This window comes from Bubalus kerabau, chromosome 1 (genome assembly GCF_029407905.1).
Source record: "Bubalus kerabau isolate K-KA32 ecotype Philippines breed swamp buffalo chromosome 1, PCC_UOA_SB_1v2, whole genome shotgun sequence".
In the NCBI taxonomy this organism is placed as follows: domain Eukaryota; kingdom Metazoa; phylum Chordata; class Mammalia; order Artiodactyla; family Bovidae; genus Bubalus; species Bubalus kerabau.
This window is the reverse complement of record NC_073624.1, coordinates 147,593,729-147,616,629: the sequence shown is the minus strand read 5'-3', so window position 1 is coordinate 147,616,629 and position 22,901 is coordinate 147,593,729. Positions and strand designations below refer to the sequence as shown.

The following is a 22,901-nucleotide window of genomic DNA, read 5'->3' as shown; positions in this document are numbered from 1 at the left end:
GTTCTTGATATTTGCTGTTAATGGAAACCATATAGTTTAATGGCCTTTGGTATCTGACTTCTCTCATTTAGGATAATGTTTCCAAGGCTCATCCATTTGTATCATGTGTCAGTACTTTATTCCTTTTTGTAGCTGAATAATGCTCTGTTGTATAGCTGTACCACATTCGTTTATTCGTTCGTTAGTTGATGGAATTTTGGGTTGTTTACCTCTTGGTGCAATACTCTTGAATAGTACTAGTATGAAAACTTGTGTGCAAGTTATTGTTTGCAGTTATTTTGGTTATGTACTTATGAGTGGAATTGTTAGGTGATGTGATAATTCTGTTTGACTTTTTGAGGAAATTGTCTTCCACAATGGCTGAACCATTTTACATTTCCATTAGGAATATATGAGGATTCCAGTTTCAACATTTGCTACTTTCTTTTTTAAAAAAATATATTTAAAAATGTATTTTATGCATGTATTTATTTCTTCTTACTATAGTGGGTTTGAAGTGATATTTCATTGTGAATCAGTTTGCATCCCCTGCTGACTTATGATGTATTTGCTTGGCCATTTGTATACCTTCTTTAGCAAAATGTCATTTTTAAGTTGGATTTTTATTGTTGTTGCAGTTTTAAGAGTTCTTTTATGTATTCTGGATACTAGATTTTTGAGAAATATATGATTTGCAAATATTCTCTCCCACTATGTGAATTAACTCTTCACTTTCTTGATAATATCCTTGGATATCAAAAGTTTTAAATATTGGTAAAGTCTTTTCTCAATCTGTTTCATATATTGGTGCTTGTGCTTTTTGGTGTTATAACTAAGAAACCATGGACAAATTCAAGGTCATGAAGATTTACCCCTGAGTTTCTTAGAAGAGTTTTCTAGTTTTTGCTGTTATATTTAGGTCTTTGATATATCATGAGTTCATTTGACTATGGTTTGAGGTAAGAGTTCAACTTCATTCTTTGTATGTTAATACCTGGTTGTCTCACCATTGTTAAAGAGACTAATATTCTTTCCCCATTGAATAGTCTTGGCATCCTTGTTGAAAATTAATTGTCCATCATTATATGGATTTATTTCTGGACTCTCAATTTTATTCAGATGATGTATATGTCTGTTCTTATGCCAGTACCACACTGTCTTGTTTACTATAGCTTTGTAGATTTTGAAATTGCAATGTGTGAGTCCTCCTACTTTGTTCTTCCTATTCAAGATTCTTTTGACTATTAGGAATCCTTTGCAATTCTGTATGAATTTTACAGTTAGCTTTCCATTTCTGCAAAAAAAGAAAAAGCCATTGAGATTTTAATAGAGAATACATTGAATCTGTACATCAGTTTGGGAAGTATTGTCTTCTAGTCTATGGACATGGGATATCTTTCCAGTTATTTAGGTCTTTTAATTTCTTTCAGCAACATTTTGTAGTTTTCAGTGTACAAGTCTTACGCGTCCGTGGTTAAATTTATTTCTAATTATTTTGTTCTTTTTGATGCTGCTGTAACTGGAATTGTTTTCTTAGCTTTAGTTCATTGCTAATGTGTAGAAATACAGCTGATTGTTTTCTGTGTTGATCATGTGCTAAATTCATTTATTATATCTAATAGTTTGTTTTATGGACTCTTTAGAATTTCTGTTTACAAGATCGTGTAATCTATAAATTCAGTAGGTTTAATTTTACTCTTTCTTTCCTATTTGGATACTTCTATTTCTTTTTCCTATCTAATTGCCCTGCCTTGAACTTCCAATATGTTTTCAAATGCAAATAGTGAGAGTGGACATGCTTCTCAATTTTTCCTGATCTGCGTGGAATGTCAGCTGTGGATTTTCATAAATTCCTTGAATCATGTTAAGGAAATTCACTTCTATGCTTAGTTTGTTGAGTTTATTTATCATGAAAGGGTGTTAGATTTTATTCACATTTTTTTTCCTGCATTAGTTGAGGTGGTCATGTGGTTTTATTTCCTTCATTCCATTATGTGATGTATTACATTGGTTGATTTTCTTATGTTCAACAACCTTGCATTCCTAGACCATTCACTTGGTCATGGTGTGTAATTCTTTTTATATAAGCTGCTGGATTCAGTTTGCTAGTATTCTGTTGACAGTTATTCTGTTATTATTAGGAATACTGCTTTATGGTTTTCTTTGGGGGGTGTGTGTGTGAAAGATGTCTTTGTCTGGCTTTGTTATCATGGTATCCCTAACCTCATAGAATGAGTTAAGAACTGTCTCCTCTTCCTTTTCTAAGAAGACTTTGAGATTGATAGGTGTTAATTCTTCTAAATGTTTGGTAGAATCTGGTCTCAGGCTTTTGTTGGCAGGTGTTTGATTGATGTTTCAATCTCTTGTTAAACGTTTCTTTAGGTTTTCTAATTCTTCTTATATAAGTTTGTGTGTTTGTAGGAATTTATCCATTTCATCTATATTATCTATTTTGGTGGCATTCAGTTATTCATAATTGTGGCCTAATTACTCATTATTGTCTTATAATCCTTTTTATTTTTATAAAGTCAGTAGTAATGTCCACACTTTCAGTCCTGAATCTAGTAAGTTTTCTCTATTTTTCTCTCGGTCATTCTAGTAGAGGTTTGTTAATTTTGTTGATCTCCACTTTAACCATTATTATTTTCCCCGTCTGCTAGGTTTGAGTTTGGTTTACTCTTCTTTTTGTAGTTACTTAGGATATAAAGTTAAGTTATTTGTTTGAAGTATTATTTCTTTTTAAGTTTAGATGCTTACAACTATAAAAATTTCTTTTTGAACACTGCTTTCCCTGTCGTCCATAAGTTTTTGTATGATGTGTTTTCATTTTTAGGAGTTCAAGTATTTTCTGATTTCCCTTGTGGTGGTACCTTCTTTGACTAATCTTTTTTAAAAGTGTGTTGTTTAATCTCCACATCTCTGTGAATTTTCCATATTTCCTTCTGATGTTGATTTCTAGTTTCATTCCATTATGTCCTATAAGGTTTATTTTATGATTTTATTCTTTTAAAATGTAGCCATTTAAAATTAATCATTTATTAGTTTTGTTTCTTATTCATCTAGTTTTCTTGTGTGTGTTTCTTTTGTTTTTTCCTTGTAATTCTTGGCTGTTTATTATTTTAGAATGTGACACTGAAATGCTGCCTAGATACTTTTGTGTCTGGGCATATGCACATTTATGTTTAGGGACCCCACTTGTAGAGTGATTAGGTAGAGGTCTTTCAAGGATGAACCTGCATATGTCAGCATGTGTAAGTTTTTTACCCTTCATGTTTACAGGGATGGTTGTAGCCCTGGCTGTCAGTGTTCGTCTAGTAGTGTTCCAGACACTGGAAAGGGAAGCTAGGATTCCCGTTGTTCACTGTATAGACTTCCATTTGATCCCTTTGTTTTTGAAACAGGACCCCGAGCATCAGTTGTCTCAGATTCCAGAGCTTCTTTGATTCATCCTTTCTAGAAAGTCAAAGGCCTCTCCCGTCAAGCATCCTGTTTTCAACCCCTCTCTGATACTTAACTCTCATAGTTATGTTTTACTAGCTGAGCTAGCTGGAGTACCTCTGACTTCACAGGGATGGACTGGCACTGTCAGTTCCTGAGCCTACAGCATAGATGAGCTTGTTTTTTTTTTTACTGGCTTTTCTCACAAGCTACTGTTTCCATTTTTTCTGCTTTACCAAATCAAACCAGCCATTTATTTTTTATATTTTGAGATATTGAAATCTCTTTGTGCTATTGAAACTCCTCCCTATTCTTTTTTCTTGTGAATTTATGCCGTTTATTCCTGTATTCTCATCTAGAGGGATTTCTGGAAGAAGAGATATTAACACATACTCAGTCTGCCCTGTTTAAGGACTTTTTGAGCTTCAACACAATGTAGGGACATCACAGAGGAAAAAGATAAATCTGACCAATGAAAAATGTGAGATAACAGAACATAAAAGGCATATGAATATGTTTTGAATATGACACAGGGTAATAACCCTAACATATGATGTATTCAAATATAAATATATAAGAAAACACTAACCCCTAAAAGATAAATGGGCTAAGCACACAAAAAGACTTTTCAAAAACACACACAAATCTATAATTTTTAGTATCACTAGTAGTCAAAAATGTACAGTGAAACACATTGTCATTTTTTAACTCAGATATATTTTATGTGTGTATATAGATGAAAATGTGAAAAGATAGTCATTTTCCTGGACTACAATGGCAGTATAAACTAGAACAGTTGTGGAGGAAAAGAGTTTTTATGGTATGCTTAGCATTCCTTTGATTTTGAAATTCTTCCTTGCAAAGCAGAATTTCTTCTATGGAAATATTCCAAACTATGCACCAGTATGTATGTGTGTGTGTGTATATATATATATATATGCAAAAAAGATACCCATCTTATTTTGAAAATTACTAGCTAATTAGAATGTTTATTGAGCCTTTACTGTGCGCTGTAAGAACTGTGCTAAAAGCATTTTACATACATAATTCCACTTAATCCTCACAGTAACTTTATGAGATTAATACTGCTTTTATCTTGAAAACACTGAGACTAGATAGTGAATGAACTATGTCTGGAGCCCCAGATCTAATTTAAAAATTTCTTCTGTTAATTACATGCTCACAGAATTTCCTGTGAGCATATATTAATTCTTTAAAAATTATTAAATCTTTAATTCTTTAAAGATTACTGAAGGAAACAAACATTGTTTTTAATATTTTAATCATCTAGATGTCCAACTATAGTTATTAATAGCTAATTTAGCAAGCCATGATACTTTTATGTGATTAATATTTAGCCATTAAAAATCATGTTCTGGAAGAGTAATGACATAAGAAATACTTGTGTTGTAATTAGAAGAATGAGAAAACCTTTAATATGTTTTATATTATTTTTCTGAACTTATAGTAGATGGAAATACATTAAAAATTTTAAACATCATTGTCTCTGGTGTTTCTAAGTGATTGAGTTACACAGGTGTTTAATTTATTTTCTTCCATAAGCTTTTTATTTTTCAAATTCTGAATGTGTATAATTTTTTAAATCAGAAAAAAGTTCTAGTAATCATTTCATTTAATATAATGCTTAGTGATGTGAAAATGATTATATTTCTGGGGGAAAAGTCAGTTGTGAAATTATATGTATAGTATCATCTCCACTAGATTTTAGTTTTGTCTCTCCTAGAAAATACATTGAATGAAAATGTGCAAAAATACTAACAATAATATTGCCCCAGGGAGATAGGAATGAGAATGAACTTTTTTCTTTTTATTCATTAATTTTTTCTGTATTTTCAGACATTTGAAGACAGTGATTTATTCCACTTAATTGGTGTTATCTGTGGATTAGCAATTTATAATTTTACTATTGTGGACCTCCATTTTCCTTTGGCTTTATATAAGAAACTGCTAAAAAAGAAGCCATCCCTGGAAGATTTGAAAGAACTGGTCCCTGATGTTGGGAGGTTAGTTGTAAAAAGTGGCAAGAATGGGGTTTAGAAAATAGGAAATGGGGGATGTACAGAAGTTTTCTTTTTAGGAATAATTATGTTTCTGTTGTTGTTCTTGAATTTCCAAAATAAACCAGTAACCCTTCTAATAAAGGAAAAAGCCATTGTGAGAATTTTCTACTGAAAGAGTTATATGTATAAAGCCATGTGCTAAATTTTTAGTTTAACAATACTTTGTGAATATCAGATAATAAATTTAGGAAGGTAATGTTTCTTGAATGTAGTTAAATAATTGATTTGGACTTTTACTTCTAATCACCTTTATTCCTAGGTGGAATATGTAGTTCTTTTTATTTATTACATTAAATGGAATAAAAAATTACATATAAGAACAAGTATTAAAAATGGGTGCATACATGGTCTTTGTATTCAAAGGAAGTAAAAATCTTAGTTTTTTTCTCTTCAACATTGTATATAAATTTGCCAGCACTCAGTTGTGTTCAACTCTGTAACCCCATGGACTGCAGCCCACCAGGCTCGTCTGTCCGTGGGCTTCTTCAGGCAAGAATCCTGGAATGGGTTGCCATTTTAGGGGATCTTCCTGACCCAGGGATTGAACCTGTGTCTCCTGCATTGCAGGTAGATTCTTCACTATCTGAGTCACCAGGGAAGCCCTAAAGAACAAGTATTGAAAATGGGTGGATACATGGCCTTTGTATTCAAAGGAAAAGATAAAAACCTTTGTTTTTTTTCCCTTCAACATTGTTTATAAATTTGCTTGTAAAACCACCATTCTGAAACAAACATAAAAGTACAAATTAGCAAAAGGATTTGACCAAGAATGAATGAGAAATATATACCCAGTCATAGGCAAACTAGTCAAAATACTCAGTTATATTTTACTTCAAAGCAACATACATATTGTTTTTCAGAAGCATGCAACAGTTACTGGACTATCCTGAAGATGATGTTGAAGAGACATTTTGTCTTAATTTTACGGTAAGATGGAAAGACATAGAATAGTAGCTTGATTGTTCATCATCCCTTTTATTTATCAGCTATGCTTTATGGTTTTTATTTTGATGAATGGAATTCTTAAAGAACCCTTTAGCTAACATTTATTGAGCATTAACTATATGCTAGTCACATGCATTATTTCATTTAATCCTCATAATCCCAAGAGATCGGTATTATTATCCTTATTTTACAGATGAGAAAACTGAAAACAGTTGTCACATTTCAGAGATAGTATTTGTATCCAGCTCTGTGACTGGATAAGCCTGTGTTGTTTAACATTATACTAAAGATCTTTCCAGATACAAGGGTTCCTCTTTATTCAAGTGTTCATTTTTTTTTGAGTCTGCAATCACAAGAATATTTAGAGAAGCAAAGGTTGTTGTAACATGAATCCACTAATGAATTTGCCACCTAAAAGATGAATTCCCACTCAGACATCCCTTTTATAGTAGCATTCATCCTTGCAAATTTTGTCTTACTGTTGGATACAATGCAATATAAATGGAAATACATTGAAATATTATTTGGAAAATGAAATTACAAATCTTAAAAAAGATGTAGAATTTAATTCAGTGAGAGGGATGTTCAATAAGTCATCTAGTCTTTATGCAGAATCATTGATAAATGAGGATCTGGCAGAAGTAGAATAGTTGACAATTAAAGGAGAGAAAAATCAGCAAGGATTATGATAAGGCACTTCAGAAGTAACTATTTGAATACTATAAATTAGACTCTTGGGAAAATGGTAAAAACCTTCAGTTTTTCTTTTTTCCTGTCTATTCTTTTTAAAAACTTCATGTGCCCTCCCCCCCACATACTCTCAAACTGTCCTCTTTGTGTTTTTACCGTCAAAGCTGACAAAAGATACCATATTCTTGTATCACACAGTTTGCCAAAAAAATTATGTGCCTCCTCAAAAATGTTTGTCCATTCTTTGGTCATTTTAAGAATTGTCACATAGTGCAGTTACAAGAAAATTTGATAGGTTTAAAGAGAAATAGGTTAATTTCTTTTAGTAATGTTTAACTTTTTCCAAGAAAAAGTCCTCCTTGAATTCATATTTACTGTGAAATTTTAGTTCTCCTTTTCAGTTGGTGCACTTAATACCCCAGTCAGTTTTCTTTGGATCTTTACGGATCATCTCAATTGACTGAAGCATTGAATTCTAAGCTTTATCAGTCATCAAGTGTGTGAATATTTAGTAAGATCTATGCTAATTCAAACATTGCTTCCCACTGTCATTTCTTTCCCAGACATACTCAGCGGCTCTTTGCTACTTATGGAATAATAGCTTTAGAATGGGCTTCAGATCGTTTGTAATCTGGCTTTCTAACTTCCATTGTATCCTTCCATTCATACTAAGTTTTGTCATGTCTCACAGTATTCTTTTATATGCCTCACCTTCCCGGTTTTTTAGGGGCATGCATTTTTTTGATATTTGGTCTGTCTATCCTTTTGTTCAATCCCTGTCCTTAGTCAGAAATTCTGTCCTCTCCTGATCTTTCAGAGCCTTACTCAGCCTTTTAGATGCTTTTCAAATGACATTTCTTCCTCAAGGTTTTTTATACATTCTCTGTTTAGAAGTAAGCTTTCTTTCTTCCATGGTCTGATAGTATTTTGTTCATGTCTCTATTATAGCATTTATTTTACTATAATAATGAGTTGTTTACATATCACATTTCTCCTTCTTTATTGGGTAGCAAATTCCAGAGCAGGGATTTATTCATCTTTTATCATCCAACTCCTAGTATAGTGTTTATAAACAGGTACTAAAAATGTTAATAGAAGAGAGGAATATTCCCAAAAAAAAGAGGGAATAGGAAGAGAAAAGATGCAAAGGTGGGAATGATAACATATATAGGAAAATGAGCACACTAGTAAGGGAAATAAGAAATTTCAAAATAAATGACTCTTTATAAACCAAATTAATGGCAAATTGGAAGAACCACCTGTAGTCAAAATGCAGCAAGAAGGAGTACCAGAGTGGCAGCTGTCATGCGGGAAGAATGCATAGCTATTCTACAGTTGAATGCATTCTGACTTGGAGTCTATCACTTGTCCAAGGAAAACATCCTTCCTAATATTTTACTTCTGTAGTGACCCTTCTGAAGTTTTACATGGGATAATTACTCAATTTCCTGTTATTAACAAACCAAAACCTTGTTAATTTGTAATTAGTTAGTCAAGGTAGGATTTCAAACTGCTAGAGAAGATGAAAATTTCTAGCTGTGGCTTCATGCAGAATTCACAAATAAGCTTATGCTACCAGAATTTTACTTCAAACTTATTATTTCTTATATTTAATGAAAGAAAGGTAGATTATAATAGGTTATTAAAATAATAAGTTTTGAGTCTGACATTGACTTTTTTTAAAAATTTAAATTAATAGATCACAGTTGAAAACTTTGGTGCAACAGAAGTGAAAGAACTGGTTCTAAATGGTGCAGACACAGCTGTTAACAAACAAAATCGGTAAGTGACTTATAGCAGCATCAGTGGTAGTAATAAGATTCAGTAGGCATTTTCTTCTGTATTTAGAAATATGTCACAGTCTTAAGTTTTTACTCAGATAAATTTACTCTTTGAATGGTGAGGACGTAATCAATCTTCCTTTTGCTCCTGTTAAGACATTAATAAAGGGACAAAAAGATCATTGTCAACAAGAACAAAGAGAAGGAAGAGGAGACAACAACAGACACATTTTCGGAAGCTAGAAACCAGTGGTACCTAACTTCAGGCAGCCAGAAGAAGCTACAGCACAAGATGGACTAGGAGCCATGAAGGCAGACAGTTCATATTGCAGCACAATAGTTCAGGCATTGAGAATAAAAAAATAGGTTAAAAAGTGTATGGATTTTAAGGGGAAACTGGAGACAGAATGATTGGCTGTTATAAGAAGCAGTTAGAGACTCATTTCCCATAGTGCACGTGTGGCCTAGCACCTTTCCCTCTCCAGCTGGGCAGACTGGAGATTGACCGATCAGACTAAAGAACTGTGGATTTGAGGACAGTTAGGCAAAGCACTGAAATGAAACATGAAGATTAAGTGAAAGTCTACAGCTCTCTCCTCCTTGGCACTGTGTATTGGAAGATTCTTCTCTGGGAAAACTGCCTAACTTTTAAATGTAAATGAATAATGAAAGAACAGTAGACATTTCAGAAAAGACCAAAACGGTAAAACAGAAACAGAAACCGTGTAGAATGAAGAAACATCAATAAAAATTGAAATCAGTATCCTCAAACTGGTAAGAGTAGCATCCATGAGGATAATATTAAAAACTGGAAAAATTTCATTGGAAGAAATGGAATGAATGAAATTTGTCAAATGGTACCCCCCAGAATTTCCAGAACTGAATGACATGCCTTTTAAGAAGGACAGCATGGAAGCGGAAATATAAAACATAATACAAGGCAAAATTACATGAAATTTCACAACCTGGAAAAAAACGAACCCTGAAACCTTTGGGCGGGGTGGGGAATAGCAGACCATACACAAAGAACTAAGAATCAAAATAATATCAGATTCATAAAGATTAACACTGAACTTAGGAGATCAACATTCTGGGAGAAAATTATTTTAAACATAGAGTTCTATATTGAAACTATCAAGTATGTGGTTCAGTTCCTTTCAGTTTTGCAGTCGTATCCGACTCTTTCAACCCCATGGACTGCAGCACGCCAGGCTTCCCTGTCCATCACCAACTCCCGGAGTTTATTCAGATTCATGTCCATAGGGTCGGTGATGCCATCCGGCCATCTTCTCTGTTGTCCCCTTCTCCTGCCTTCAATCTTTTCCAGCATCAGGGTCTTTTCAAATGAGTCAGCTCTTCGCATCAGTTGGCCAAAGTATTGGAGTTTCAGCTTCAACATCAGTCCTTCCAGTAAACATTCAGGACTGATTTCCTTTAGGATGGACTGGTTGGATCTCTTTGCAGTCAAAGGGACTCTCAAGAGAGTCTTCTCCAACACCACAGTTCAAATGCATCAATTCTTCGGCACTCAGCTTTTTTGATAGTCCAACTCTCATATCCATACATATAAGTATGTAAAAATGTTTTTATACATGCAGAGTCTCAGAGAATTTACTTCCAATGCAGTTTTCTCAAGAAGTTACTAGAGGATATGTCCTACCAAAACAAGGAATTGAACCAAGAATGAGGAAAAAGGGATCAAAAAAAATGATGAGAGGCAAAGAGAAACAGTGGTATGTACAAGATTTAGAAATAACAATCAATCTGCGTTAGATAAGGAAGATGGAGGATTCCAGGAGAAATGTCTTCAGGAAAAAAATGCAACCTAGTATATTTGAGTGAATCTAAAGGAGATTGACATTTCTGTTGAAGTTGAGGATGAGGTAGCAACCTGAGGGACACAAAAATTCTTCAGAAAAGTTATTGTAAAACACTCCCTAACTTAGTATTTGTAGTCATAAAAATGTTAACAATGAATATGAACCAATATTCAGTATTCAGTTCACCAGATAATATTAATAATTGTAGATGAAGGAATAACAGAACTCTATTGTTGAAGTTTGAAGGTAGACACCAGAAGGAATGACAGAGTTAACAAATAGTTTTCTTCAAAGTGCCAGAGACTTGATCCAGGTGATTATAATACTGATTCTGTTACTTAGAAGCTGTGTAACTTTAGGTTAATAAGTTGGTGTCTCCATGCCTCAAGTCTCTTTTTCTGTAAGGTGAGATGATATATTATACCTACTTCATGGGGTTATTTTGAGGATTAAATGAGGCGATAATTCAAAAATTCTTAGAATAGTACCTAGCACGTGTATGTGCTCAGTAAATGTTGGCTGTTAGGACTATACTATTTGACATTTTAAAATGTATGTTATTTCTTTGGTAAAAACAAAGCTGTTTTTAAAATAATGTGGAAAAATTTTAGGTCTTTCTACTTTAAAAAAAAAACTATTCGTTTTGAAAAGCTTTGACTATGATATAGAAAGATATTTTTTCAGCTTTTCAAGTTCCTATTGCACTAATTCTTTAAGTTTCTAACAAATATTATTTCACATAGATTATTTAGTTTAGAAGTAATTTAAAGAATTTTTATCTTTTTACCACCAGTCTGAGTTGCATAATGAAAGTGTGGAATGCAAAAATGTTAGCACATAAAACAATTTAGCCTTTTGTACTTAGGAGACTTAACTATTAGCAGTATAAATTTGACTTTCTAATAGTTGAGTTATAAAATTATGCCTTATGAAATTACCTGTTTCTTCTTAGAAGAACCTTACACTGATAAGCATATGCTATTGATTTTTCCTTAGGGCCATCAATTTTATTTTATAATGGCCCCCTTTAACCCTTTTTCCTCTTTGTAAAGTGAGTTTGGAATTATTCTAAAATTTACTGAAGTGGTTATCTGTAGATGACTAAATTTACCAGTATTCCCATTTATAGAATCATCCTTTTTAATTTGGATCACAAGAGTGTAAAATATTGAAATCCTCTAGCACGCATTCTGATTATCAGCTTAACCAGATAGCTGCATAAAGTGTTTGTGGCCAGAAGAACAAGTGGGAATAAAACTGTAGTTCTAATTACTGAGTTGAGTAAAGGGTTTTCTTTTTTCATGACTGTTTCCTTTTGTATCATAACAGGGAGAAAAGCATCAGCAGTGTTCATCTATATGTGTATTTATATGTATGTACACATACACTTGAAAAGAAACTTCACTTGTAGTTTTTAATGGTTATCCTGAAAGAATACTTAATGCCCCTCTTGGGTTTTTAATTTTTTTAATAAATTGGTTCATCAGATTCCTTTGAAACCCAAGGAAAAGCAGATTGTACAATCTGTGAAACAGTCTGAATCCCAAAGTTCTCGCTCTTTATTAAAAATCCCTTATTATTTTTTAGCATTATACTTTTAGGGATGTAATAGAGTGATACATATAAATTCTCAATAATTTGTGAATAATTTAAAAATATTTCTGATAGCCGTTTGCATCATTATTCTTCCCATTAGGACATCTTTCACTTAGAAGTAAGCTAAGAATTGGCTGTGAATGAGAGGTTGTGTACATGCCTCCTAGATGTACCAGATTTTTATATAGAAAGAATAATAGACTTCTTCATAAAGATTTTGTCTCTTGAATCCTACTTATACTTTCTCGGTTTTGTACATAAATTGCAAAAAGTACAGTAACACTCAGAGGTTTAGTAAGACTGTAATATGTATTCTCTATAAAATATTTTTTTATATTTTGTGCATGTATGCTTTTTCATTTCTAGACAAGAGTTTGTTGATGCTTATGTGGATTACATATTCAATAAATCAGTGGCTTCCTTATTTGATGCTTTTCATGCGGGCTTTCATAAGGTCTGTGGAGGAAAAGTCCTTCAGCTCTTTCAGCCTAATGAACTACAAGCAATGGTTATTGGAAACACAAATTATGATTGGAAGGAATTGGAAAAGGTAGGGGAAAACAAATCTATGATATTGTTTAGATGGAAAAGCAAAAGGAAAACATAACTTGTTCATGGTTGTATCTCTGGTATTGATGGTATTCATGTTCGTGTTATGTGTATTTGACTACAAGTTTTTTAAAATAATGCTGCTGCTAAGTCACTTAAGTCGTGTCTGACTCTGTGTGACCCTGTAGATGGCAGCCCACCAGGCTCCCCCCGTCCCTGGGATTCTCCAGGCAAGAATACTTGAGTGGGTTGCCATTTCCTTCTCCAATGCATCAAAGTGAAAAGTGAAAGTGAAGTCGCTCAGTCATGTCCGACTCTTAGCGACCCCATGGACTGCAGCCCACCAAGCTCCTCCGTCTATGGGATTTTCCAGGCAAAGTACTGGAGTGGGTGCCATTACTATTGTGCATTAAAACTGAATGCACTATTGATACGTTCAACACCTGAGAGGCTCTGAGACCTTATGCTGAGTGAAAGAAGTCAGTCTCAGAGAATTACAAACCATACGATTAAGCCAAGCACTGTGTTGGACAGGGGCTAGGGATGAGGAGGGAGTGTGACTGCAGAGCGGCAACATGAGAGAGTTCTTTAGGGTGACAGAATTGTTGACTCTGCTGGCTCTAGTGGTGGTTTATCTGTATATGTGGTTTAAAACTCGTAGAACTGTACACACATAAATGTCAATTTTACTGTGTAACAATTTAAGGAAAAAATTTTTTAATTACAAAAAAAAAAAACCAGGACTTCCGATTAAGCATAGTGGAATAAACATTTTTCTCTGCTCCCTCCCAAATCTCATTAGAATTACAGTAAAGGACTAAGCATAGGACTAACCCCTCCCCCAAAACACAGTGAGCACGAGAAAGTACAGCTTTGGAAGATGGAAAATAGGTGGATGAGTGACTTAGAACAAAGAAAATTGAATTCTGAGCCTCCAGAGGACGAGATTTGTCAAGAGGCAGCCTGTCACATTGTAGAATTTGTGCAAGTCACAGGAATTAGCACGTCATGTTACCAGGGGTACAGGGTTGGGCTGAAAGCAATACAATTGCTTCAAAACTAATTTAAGGAATTACTAGCCCTCTCACATCCCCTTTCCTGCCTGGCAAAATAGAACCCTGGAGAGAGGCTCTAGAATCTGGGAAAGCATGTAGAACTGAGCTGGCACTCAGAAAGCTGGCAGCCAGGCTTGAATCCTCCAGGAGGGAGATTGAAGATTTCTTTCAGGAGGTAAATTAATTTGCTAAACAGAAGAAAGATGACTTTAAGAATCATCACCCCTCAGATCCTACATGGTTTATCCTTCTTGCCTCATCTTTCATTCTTCCTCTCACTCTGCTTCAGCCTTACTGGCTTCTTAGCTGGGCCTAGAACCCTCCAGAAACACTTTAGTCCTGTGGCCTTTTTGTTTTCTGTGCCTAGAATTCTTTTCACCTTGATAATTTCCAGTGTGTCTTGTCTCACTTCCTTTATGTCTTTATATCTTTTCAGAGATCTTCATTGGATAACCCACTAAAAATTGCATATGTACACACACATACATACCCCCTATTTTCCTTCTTTCTTCTCTAAATTTGACTAAATAAAATTTTACTTAATTGTCTTTACTGTCTGCTGCCCCTTACTCCCCACTCACTGTAAGCACTATAACGGCAGGATTTTTGTCTCTTAGTTCACTGTTGTCAGGATTTTTGTCTTATTTGTTCACTGCTGTGTTCCTAGAACCTAGAAGGGCATTCAGCAAATACTTAAAACCTTGTCTGAAGTTATAACTGATTACAGTATTCATTCAGCAAGAGGACATTTTTTAAAAGTATATTTTAGTGTACTTAGTATACTTAGTTTCTTCCACTGATCTGATTCATTATAATTTCACTAATTATGATTTGTTACTTCAAATGTTCTTCATCAGGACTGTGCACATTTATTTCCCCAGTACCATCATGTGGTTTAAAAAAAGGAAAAAAGAAAAAAACTAGCCAACCACCTTTCATTTCCCCACTAACATACTCATAGTCTTCAATTCAAACAGGTTAATACTTTAGCTGATTGCTAGAATTCAAGCCATTGGAGAAGGAAATGGCAACCCACTCCAGTGTTCTTGCCTGGAGAATCACAGGGACGGGTGGGCTGCTGTCTCTGGGGTTGCACAGAGTCGGACACGACTGAAGTGACTTAGCAGCAGCAGCAGCAGAATTCAAGCCATTATCTCCAAATCTCTTTGTAAATTAATAGATACGTTGTGGATTTCTCAAGTTCAGTCATTGATATAATCATGGCTACAAATAGAGCTCCAAATTCAAGAACCTAAAAATAAATCTTTACTGAGCCTCTACTAGATGCCTGCTGCTAAGTCACTTTAGTCGTGTCCAACTCTGTGCAACGGTAGCCCACCAGGCTTCCCCGTCCCTGGGATTCTCCAGGCAAGAACACTGGAGTGGGTTGCCATTTCCTTCTCCAATGCATGAAAGTGAAAAGTGAAAGTGAAGTCGCTCAGTCGTGTCCGACTTTTCGCGACCCCATGGACTGCAGCCCACCAGGCTCCTCTGTCCATGGGATTTTCCAGGCAAGAGTACTGGAGTGGGGTGCCATCGCCTTCTACGTACTAGATGCCTGATACTATGCAAAAGATTAGAAAGACAGCAGTAAATAAGCTTGAGACATGGTCTTTGTTCTCTGGCAAGGAGGCTGGACGTTAAATAATTGAACTGTGATGAATATAAAGGAAGAGAGTTTAGTGAATGATATATAAGGCAAAACCTGCACAAACAGGGAAAGCCTCTCACTTGATGGTAATATCTACCAGGTTCAGTGCAGTTTCCCCAGGACTCCAGACTTTGACTGAATCTCATTATGCATGTGTCTAATGAGCCAATTAATGAATTAGGTGACATTTAATCTGAACCTAAAGGATAAGTAGAATTTAATCCTATGAACAAAGAAAGGAGGAGTGTTTGGGAAATATATTTGCTATTTTGTTGCAAGTTACACCAAAACATAGTGGCTTAAAGAGGAACATTTGTTGTCTCACATAGTTCCTGTGGGTCAGGAATTCAGAAGTGGTTTAGTCCAGTGATTTTAAACTTGGAGATCTTTCATGAGGTTGCAGTTGAAATACCAGCTGGTGCTGTTAGTCATCTGAAGATGGCTGAAGGATAGGATTCCCCTTCCAAGATGGCTCACTCACATGGCTGTGGACCAAAGGCCTCCGGATCTCAGCATGAGGACCTCTCCGTAGGGTTGTTTAAATGTCTCCATGAAATGGCAGCTAGCTCCCCCTGGGAGTGAGTGACCAAAAAGCTAAAGCCATGCAAGTGTTTATGATCTAGTCTCAGAAGTCATGTGTTCTCACATCTGCACTATCCTGATGAGGTCAAGCCTATTCAGTGTGTGAGGGGACATAACATGGCCACGAATAGCAGGAAGCAGAGGTCTTTGAGGGCCTCTTGGAAACTAACACAGAAAATTGTTAGTGTTGCTCTTAGAACCATTAATGTTTTAAAGAGAAGATTGAATAATACAAAATAATTCATATGACTTGTGTTCATCGATAAAGGGAAAGAAAATTTCATGATTATCAGAGATAATTAATTCCATGTTAAACTTTAATAGTCCATTAGCCTTTTAGTAATTTTGGTTTATCCTTTATATACTTACTTTGGAAAATGATATTACTATCACATCATGTTCTTTAAGTCTTGGATAGTGTTAACTTTCTGTGCTAAGGAAGCTAGTTGTCAGATTGAAGACAAAACTGATATCCCTTAATATTAATAGAAGGTTATGTTGTTTTTAGAATACAGAATACAAAGGAGAATATTGGGCAGAACATCCTACAATAAAAATGTTCTGGGAAGTATTTCATGAATTACCATTGGAAAAGAAAAAACAATTTTTGTGTAAGTATTTGCTTTATGAGAATGGAGTCATAATTATTGAACTTTTGAACTTAGACTAACTGATTCACTTTGGTGGGTTTTTCTGTATTATTCAAGGTCCTATTTTTAATTTTCAGAGTAATTTTTTTTAATCCACATTCTTTAGATTTAGATCTCTGCAGTATAACTGTTTTCAGTCTTCAATTTTTTTTTCTTTGCTTCAGAATGAAAACTTGGGTAGTTGGTGTAGAAAAGAGAACTTTCCTGTTCCTGAACTTAATGCCTATTAATCTGTCTGTTTTGCATATCATAGGATGACAGGTCATTAATTTTGGCTTCCAAGTATGAATTTGTTTAAAGATGACAAGACAAATAGGAAAGGAATCATAATCAAAACTGCATGTTTTTTTAAATAAATAGTTCTAAATGGTTACTCTTTTCATAAAAAAGGGGCTCCCAAAATGTTTTTATCAAGGATAGTAGTCATTCATGTATCACACATATATTAAGCCTTTCTGTGTGCTGATGTTAAGATTACACTTTTAAAGAAAAAATACTGTTTGGATGTATCTCAGAATCATGCTTCCACAAATTCTGGGGATAGGCTTCCACCTTAGACCAAATGTTACTGTAAAGCTTTGCTATAAGTGATTGTTTAAGTAACTTGATAACTCCACATTGTTATTTAAAACTTTTATTGTTGATAAAAGTAGTTCGTTCACTCAGTGATTCTTTTCTTGGCAGTATTTTTGACAGGTAGTGATCGCATTCCTATTCTTGGTATGAAGAGTCTAATACTAGTCATCCAGTCAACAGGAGGTGGTGAGGAATATCTCCCAGTTTCCCATACCTGTTTTAATCTTCTGGATCTTCCAAAATATACAGACAAAGAAACTCTACGCTCTAAACTGATTCAAGCTATTGATCACAATGAAGGCTTCAGTTTAATATAACTTTGGAGTTACAACTATTCAGTTTACTGCAAAAGCATTAAACTAATTATTTGTGTTTTTCTTGTGGTGATGAATTCAGCAAGGTGATAGAAGTACTATTATAATTCTTACTTGCAAAATGTTCGATGCAATGAGTATTCATGAAAGCCAAAAAAATTAAAAGAAACGAACAAACTGTGTTAAATATTAAACACTGTACAGAACCATGGATTTTTTTTTTTTTGCCATCTTCTAATAAACATACAAGTATTGTGACTACGTTGAGGTTTTACTAACATAAATTTTAAGAGTTTGCATATCTGACAAACGATCTGGTGTGTGAGTGCATGAAAATGTTGCTTAATTTTCCTCCAATCACGGATGAGAAGCCTTTAACTTTGGCCTGCAATAGTCATTCGATTATTTTTTCATTTTGTAAATAATGTTAAAGTTTTGTAATAAAATAGTTATGTTCTGATACCAGTGCAGTTTCTCTGGTTGTACTTGAACTGAGATTCCTTTAAAGGGTTAAAAATTATCATTTAAATCTTATTCTGAGAATCTGTGAAGGCAAAAAATTAGCATGGTGGAAAATACAGTCTTTGCTTTTTTAGTAGAATAATGTCCTTGTGCAAGTCTAAATTGCAAATAGAATTTACCTGATTAACATATAGTTCTTTCTTTTTATGAGTCTTGAGAGATAATTGACCAATGGGAAGTTGTGGGAAAGCTTAATGTTTAGTACTGGAAGAACTCTGTCCAGTTGCTGGAAGTACAATCGTTGACTACTATGAGAACCAATCATTGGGTTAAAGCTTTTAAAACTATTGATGCTGCAGGTTGGTATTTAAAGAGAATTTTTAGTGCTTCAGAACCATTTACTTGAATTTTAAGAGACAAATCTTAACAGATAACTCTTTTAAGTTTTATGGTGCTGATGCTTAGTTATCTTCTGTCATTAAATTGTAACAGTGAGTGATGCAACACATGTGACTTTCTGCTATAATGCAAATATTTATTTTTTAAATTTATTTTTTAAATGCCATGAAACTGTTTAAATAATAAAGGTTTATTGGCTTAATATTTAAACTTTCACTGGTTCTCATATAAGAGTCAAAATTCTTCAAAAACAGTAATATCTAAGGGAAGGTCTCTTAAATTTTGGACAGATAGTTCCCATTTCCATACAAATTTATCTGTTTAATAGAAGCTCCCAAGTCTCCTCACCTGTAATTCTAAAATCCAAAACATCTCAGCCGGTGTGGGGAGAGACGGGGGGAGTTACATCACTTTGTAGCAAAACCTGACCTCAATTGTTGAGGCTGTTTATGATATTAAATGGGACTAAATGGGACTATTTGCGTATTTTACTATGGCAGTGTTAGTGTGTTTATTTTGTGTTTGGTCTAGGTGCTGCCCAGATCTGTATGGGTGCTACACTGTGTGCTATAAAAATTTTTAACATTCATAATTCCAAAATGCAAATGAGTCCAAGGGTTTTGGAAAAGGGATTGTGGACATGTACTTTTCACTAGTTAAACTTCTGGTGTTTTTAATAGGCTTTTAATAAAAGCCTTAATTGTCCTTAAAGTAACATTTTTTCCCAGTAAAATTCTTCCAGGTTTCTGGTATTATATTGTTTACGTGCACATCCATTCTTTGATTGTTAACATTGAAAACACAGATGTGTGTGTCAGGTTTTTTAGTAACCTCTATTTGCTATGAAGCTTATCTGTAAAATAGCCACGTTGGATTAATACAGGTAGAGTTCATTGAACAGGTGTTTTAACAAGGCCTGACCTGTTATCTGGGAATACAGCAGTGCAAGGCATAGTTTGGGTAACTCTGGTATTCTCTTCCTCCCCGTTACTGCAGAGCTGCAGTAGAATTAACAGCAGGGAGATTGATGGGAAAAAATACCATTGAAGATTTTTCAAATTGCTGTTTGCTGCTTTTTAAAAGTAACAAAAATACCAAGCTTTATAGATTAGAAATGGTTTGGACCTAAAAGAAGCAGAGGATACTAAGACGACGTAGCAAGAATACACAGAACTGTACAAAAAAAAGATCTTTATGACCAGATAACCACCATGGTGTCATCACTCACCTAGAGCCAGACATCCTGGAGTGCAAAGTCAAGTGGGCCTTAGGAAGCATCACTGAGAACAAAGCTAGTGGAGGTGAATTCCATTCGAGCTATTTCAAATCCTAAAAGATGATGCTGTGAAAGTGCTGCAAATCTGAAAAACTCAGCAGTGGCCACAGGACCAGAAAAGGTCAGTTTTCATTTCAATCCCAAAGAAAGGCAATGCCAAAGAATGCTCAACCTACTGCACAATTGCACTCATCTCACATGCTAGCAAAGTAATGCTCAAAATTCTCCAAGCCAGGCTTCCACTGTACGTGAACCATGAACTTCAGATGTTCAAGCTGGATTTAGAAAAGGCAGAGGAACCAGACATCAAATTGCCAACATCCATCCGTTGGATCATCGAAAAAGCAAGAGAGTTACAGAAAAACATCTACCTCTGCTTTATTGACTAGGCCAAAGCCTTTGACTGTGTGGATCACAACAAACTGGAAAATTCTTCAAGAGATGGGAATACCAGACCACCTGACCTGCCTGCCTCCTGAGAAATCTGTATGCAGGTCAAGAAGCAACAGTTATAACTGGACATGGAACAACAGACTGGTTCCAAATCGGGAAAGGAGTATGTCAGGGATACTGTCACTCTGCTTATTTAATTTATATGCAAAGAACATCAAGTGAAATGCTGGGCTGGTTGAAGCACAAGCTGGAATCAAGATTTCAGGGAGAATTACCAATAACCTCAGATTTGCAGATGGCACCACCCTTATGCCAGAAAGTGAAGAGGAACTAAAAGAGCCTCTTGATGAAGGTGAAAGAGGAGAGTGAAAAAGCTGGTTTAAAACATTCAAAATATGAAGATCATTGCATCCAGTCCCATCACTTCATGGCAAATAGATGGGGAAACAATGGAAACAGTGACAGACTTTTTCTGGGCTCTAAAATCACTGCAGATGATAACTGCAGCCATGAAATTAAAAGACGCTTGCTCCTTGGAAGAAAAGCTATGACCAACTTAGACAGCATATTCAAAAGCAGAGACATTACTTTGCCAACAAAGGTCCATCTAGTCAAAGCTATGGTTTTCCAGTAGTCATGTGTGGATGTGAGTTGGACCATACAGAAGGCTGAGCACTGAAGAATTGATGCTTTTGAACTGTGGCATTGGGGAAGACTCTTGAGAGTCCCTTGGACTGCAAGGAGATCCAACCAGTCCATCCTAAAGGAAATCAGTCTTGAATATTCATTGGAAGGACTGATACTGAAGCTGAAACTCCTAATACTTAGGCCACCTGATGTGAAGAACTGACTCATTGGAAAAGACCCTGATGCTGGGCAAGATTGAAGGTAGGAGAAGGGGACAACAGAGGATGAGATGGTTGGATGGCTCACCAACTCGACATGAGTTTGAGTAAGGTCCAGGAGTTGGTGATGGACAGGGAAGCCTGGCATACTGCAGTCCGTGGGGTCGCAGAGTCAGACACGACTGAGCTACTGAACTGAATTGATAGATTAGCAAGTAGGCAAATACTGAGTTCACTAAATTTTAAGGACCATGATTGCTGAACTGGCTTAACCTTTGAAAACATTTGGCCTCCACTTAGACCTATTTTTAAGAGTAATTTTTCTTTAATGTCTTAAGTCAGTAGTAATTTTAACCAATAGCCATTGTTCAGAGAAGGCAGTAGAACCAATACAAGCCTTTAAATTGGCATGAAATAAAACCACAATGTAGTTTTCAAAACTGAGAACCCCAGCCTTTGCACAGGGATTGACTTCTAACATGCTTTTGCCTGCGTTGTATAAGGTTTTCACTGCATTTGGTTGAACAAGGTCTTCTGATGATGTGCAATATGCCTAAGGCAGTCTTCCCCTGCATATGGTGAGTTCTCTGAAGGCAAAAGGGTCTTGCTCTCAACCTCTTCCTATCCGCAGCCTCTGGTCCTTTGGCCATCCAAACTCCTTAGGTTAGTTTTGTCCTCCTTTCACAGTAATTGAGTAGCTCCCTGCACTCACATTGGTAACATTACTAGGGATAAAGTGGGAATTTGTCTGTTTTATGTATGTCTACCTTACTTTGCCTGTTGGGCCAGCCACACTGAATGGAGGGGTAAATGCAGAAGGAACTCACCCTATTCCTTTCACTTCTCAACTCTTACTATATCACCTGGGGCTACTTTTTACTGTAAACTCCACCTTTGGCCAATTAGATGTCATCTCTAAGAGGTGATAGCTCAGGTTACTTTCCAAAATTCCCCAGTTTATTTTTAATCCCAGTTGAGAGTCACTCGGGGGGTGGGGGTGGGGGTGGGGTGACTTTATTTTTAAGGAGTGGGGAGAGCATTTGATTAGGAATTGAAACTTGTTTCAAAAAAAATTTATCAGATAATGCTTTAGCAGGTGGGTCAAGGTACATCATTCTTTAGTGCCACCGAGGAAGACACTGATTAAACAGTGTATCCGTGGAATATGGTACACCCACCTCGGGAAGTGGAAACAGCATTGAATCCACGGCTTTGTCAGGTTTTGCTAGGTGTTCAATTACTTGAAATGACATGCTCTTTATTAAGAACTACTTTTCTATTTTGTGCATCTATGGAATTTCACAGGTATTTTTTCTAGTGCAAACAAGATATACAGGGGCAGAGAGTTTTTTGGATTGTTTAGTTCCCTTCAAGAGACCTGAAGGCAGGAAATTGCCACATTTATTCATTACATCTTTGTAAAGGGGCACGTTTCTGTCCTCCTGAATACTCGATTTCTGGGTCAGCCTAATAAAGTTCATACCAAATATGATCAAGTCACTTTTTGTCCACTCCTTTTGGTCTTGAGTTTGCTACAGTTCCACCATTCCCTCATCTCCCTAATCCCAAAGTCCTGGTCCTTTGTCAAGTGTTTCATGTCAAAAATTATTCTTTTAGTCACTAAGTCATATCCAACTCTGCAACCCCATGGATTTCAGCATGCCAAGCTCCTCTCTGTCCTCCAGTATCCCCTGGAGCTTGCTCAGATCTCATCCTCTGCTGCCTCCTCTTCCTTTTGCCTTCACCCCTTCCCAGTTATTCTTAGGCAGGGTTAATGAGGGGGGAAGGCTCCTGGTCTAGAACAGTTCAAACATTTTGG

At 35.5% G+C, this 22,901-nt stretch overlaps 1 protein-coding gene across 7 annotated transcripts in view; it reads left to right on the top strand.

The window, feature by feature from the left end:
* The window catches only part of HERC4 (HECT and RLD domain containing E3 ubiquitin protein ligase 4), a 127,117-nt gene extending 108,345 nt beyond the window's left edge, over nucleotides 1-18,772 (top strand). For all 7 annotated transcript variants that reach the window (XM_055590889.1, XM_055590878.1, XM_055590894.1 and 4 more), the window contains 6 exons: nucleotides 5,275-5,441; nucleotides 6,359-6,425; nucleotides 8,833-8,915; nucleotides 12,697-12,880; nucleotides 16,676-16,778; nucleotides 17,502-18,772. In XM_055590889.1, coding sequence (XP_055446864.1) covers nucleotides 5,275-5,441; nucleotides 6,359-6,425; nucleotides 8,833-8,915; nucleotides 12,697-12,880; nucleotides 16,676-16,778; nucleotides 17,502-17,710 — 813 coding nt within the window. In that variant the 3' untranslated portion in view covers nucleotides 17,711-18,772. The remainder of the gene's footprint in view (nucleotides 1-5,274; nucleotides 5,442-6,358; nucleotides 6,426-8,832; nucleotides 8,916-12,696; nucleotides 12,881-16,675; nucleotides 16,779-17,501) is intronic.
* Nucleotides 18,773-22,901: the final 4,129 nt, after the last annotated feature.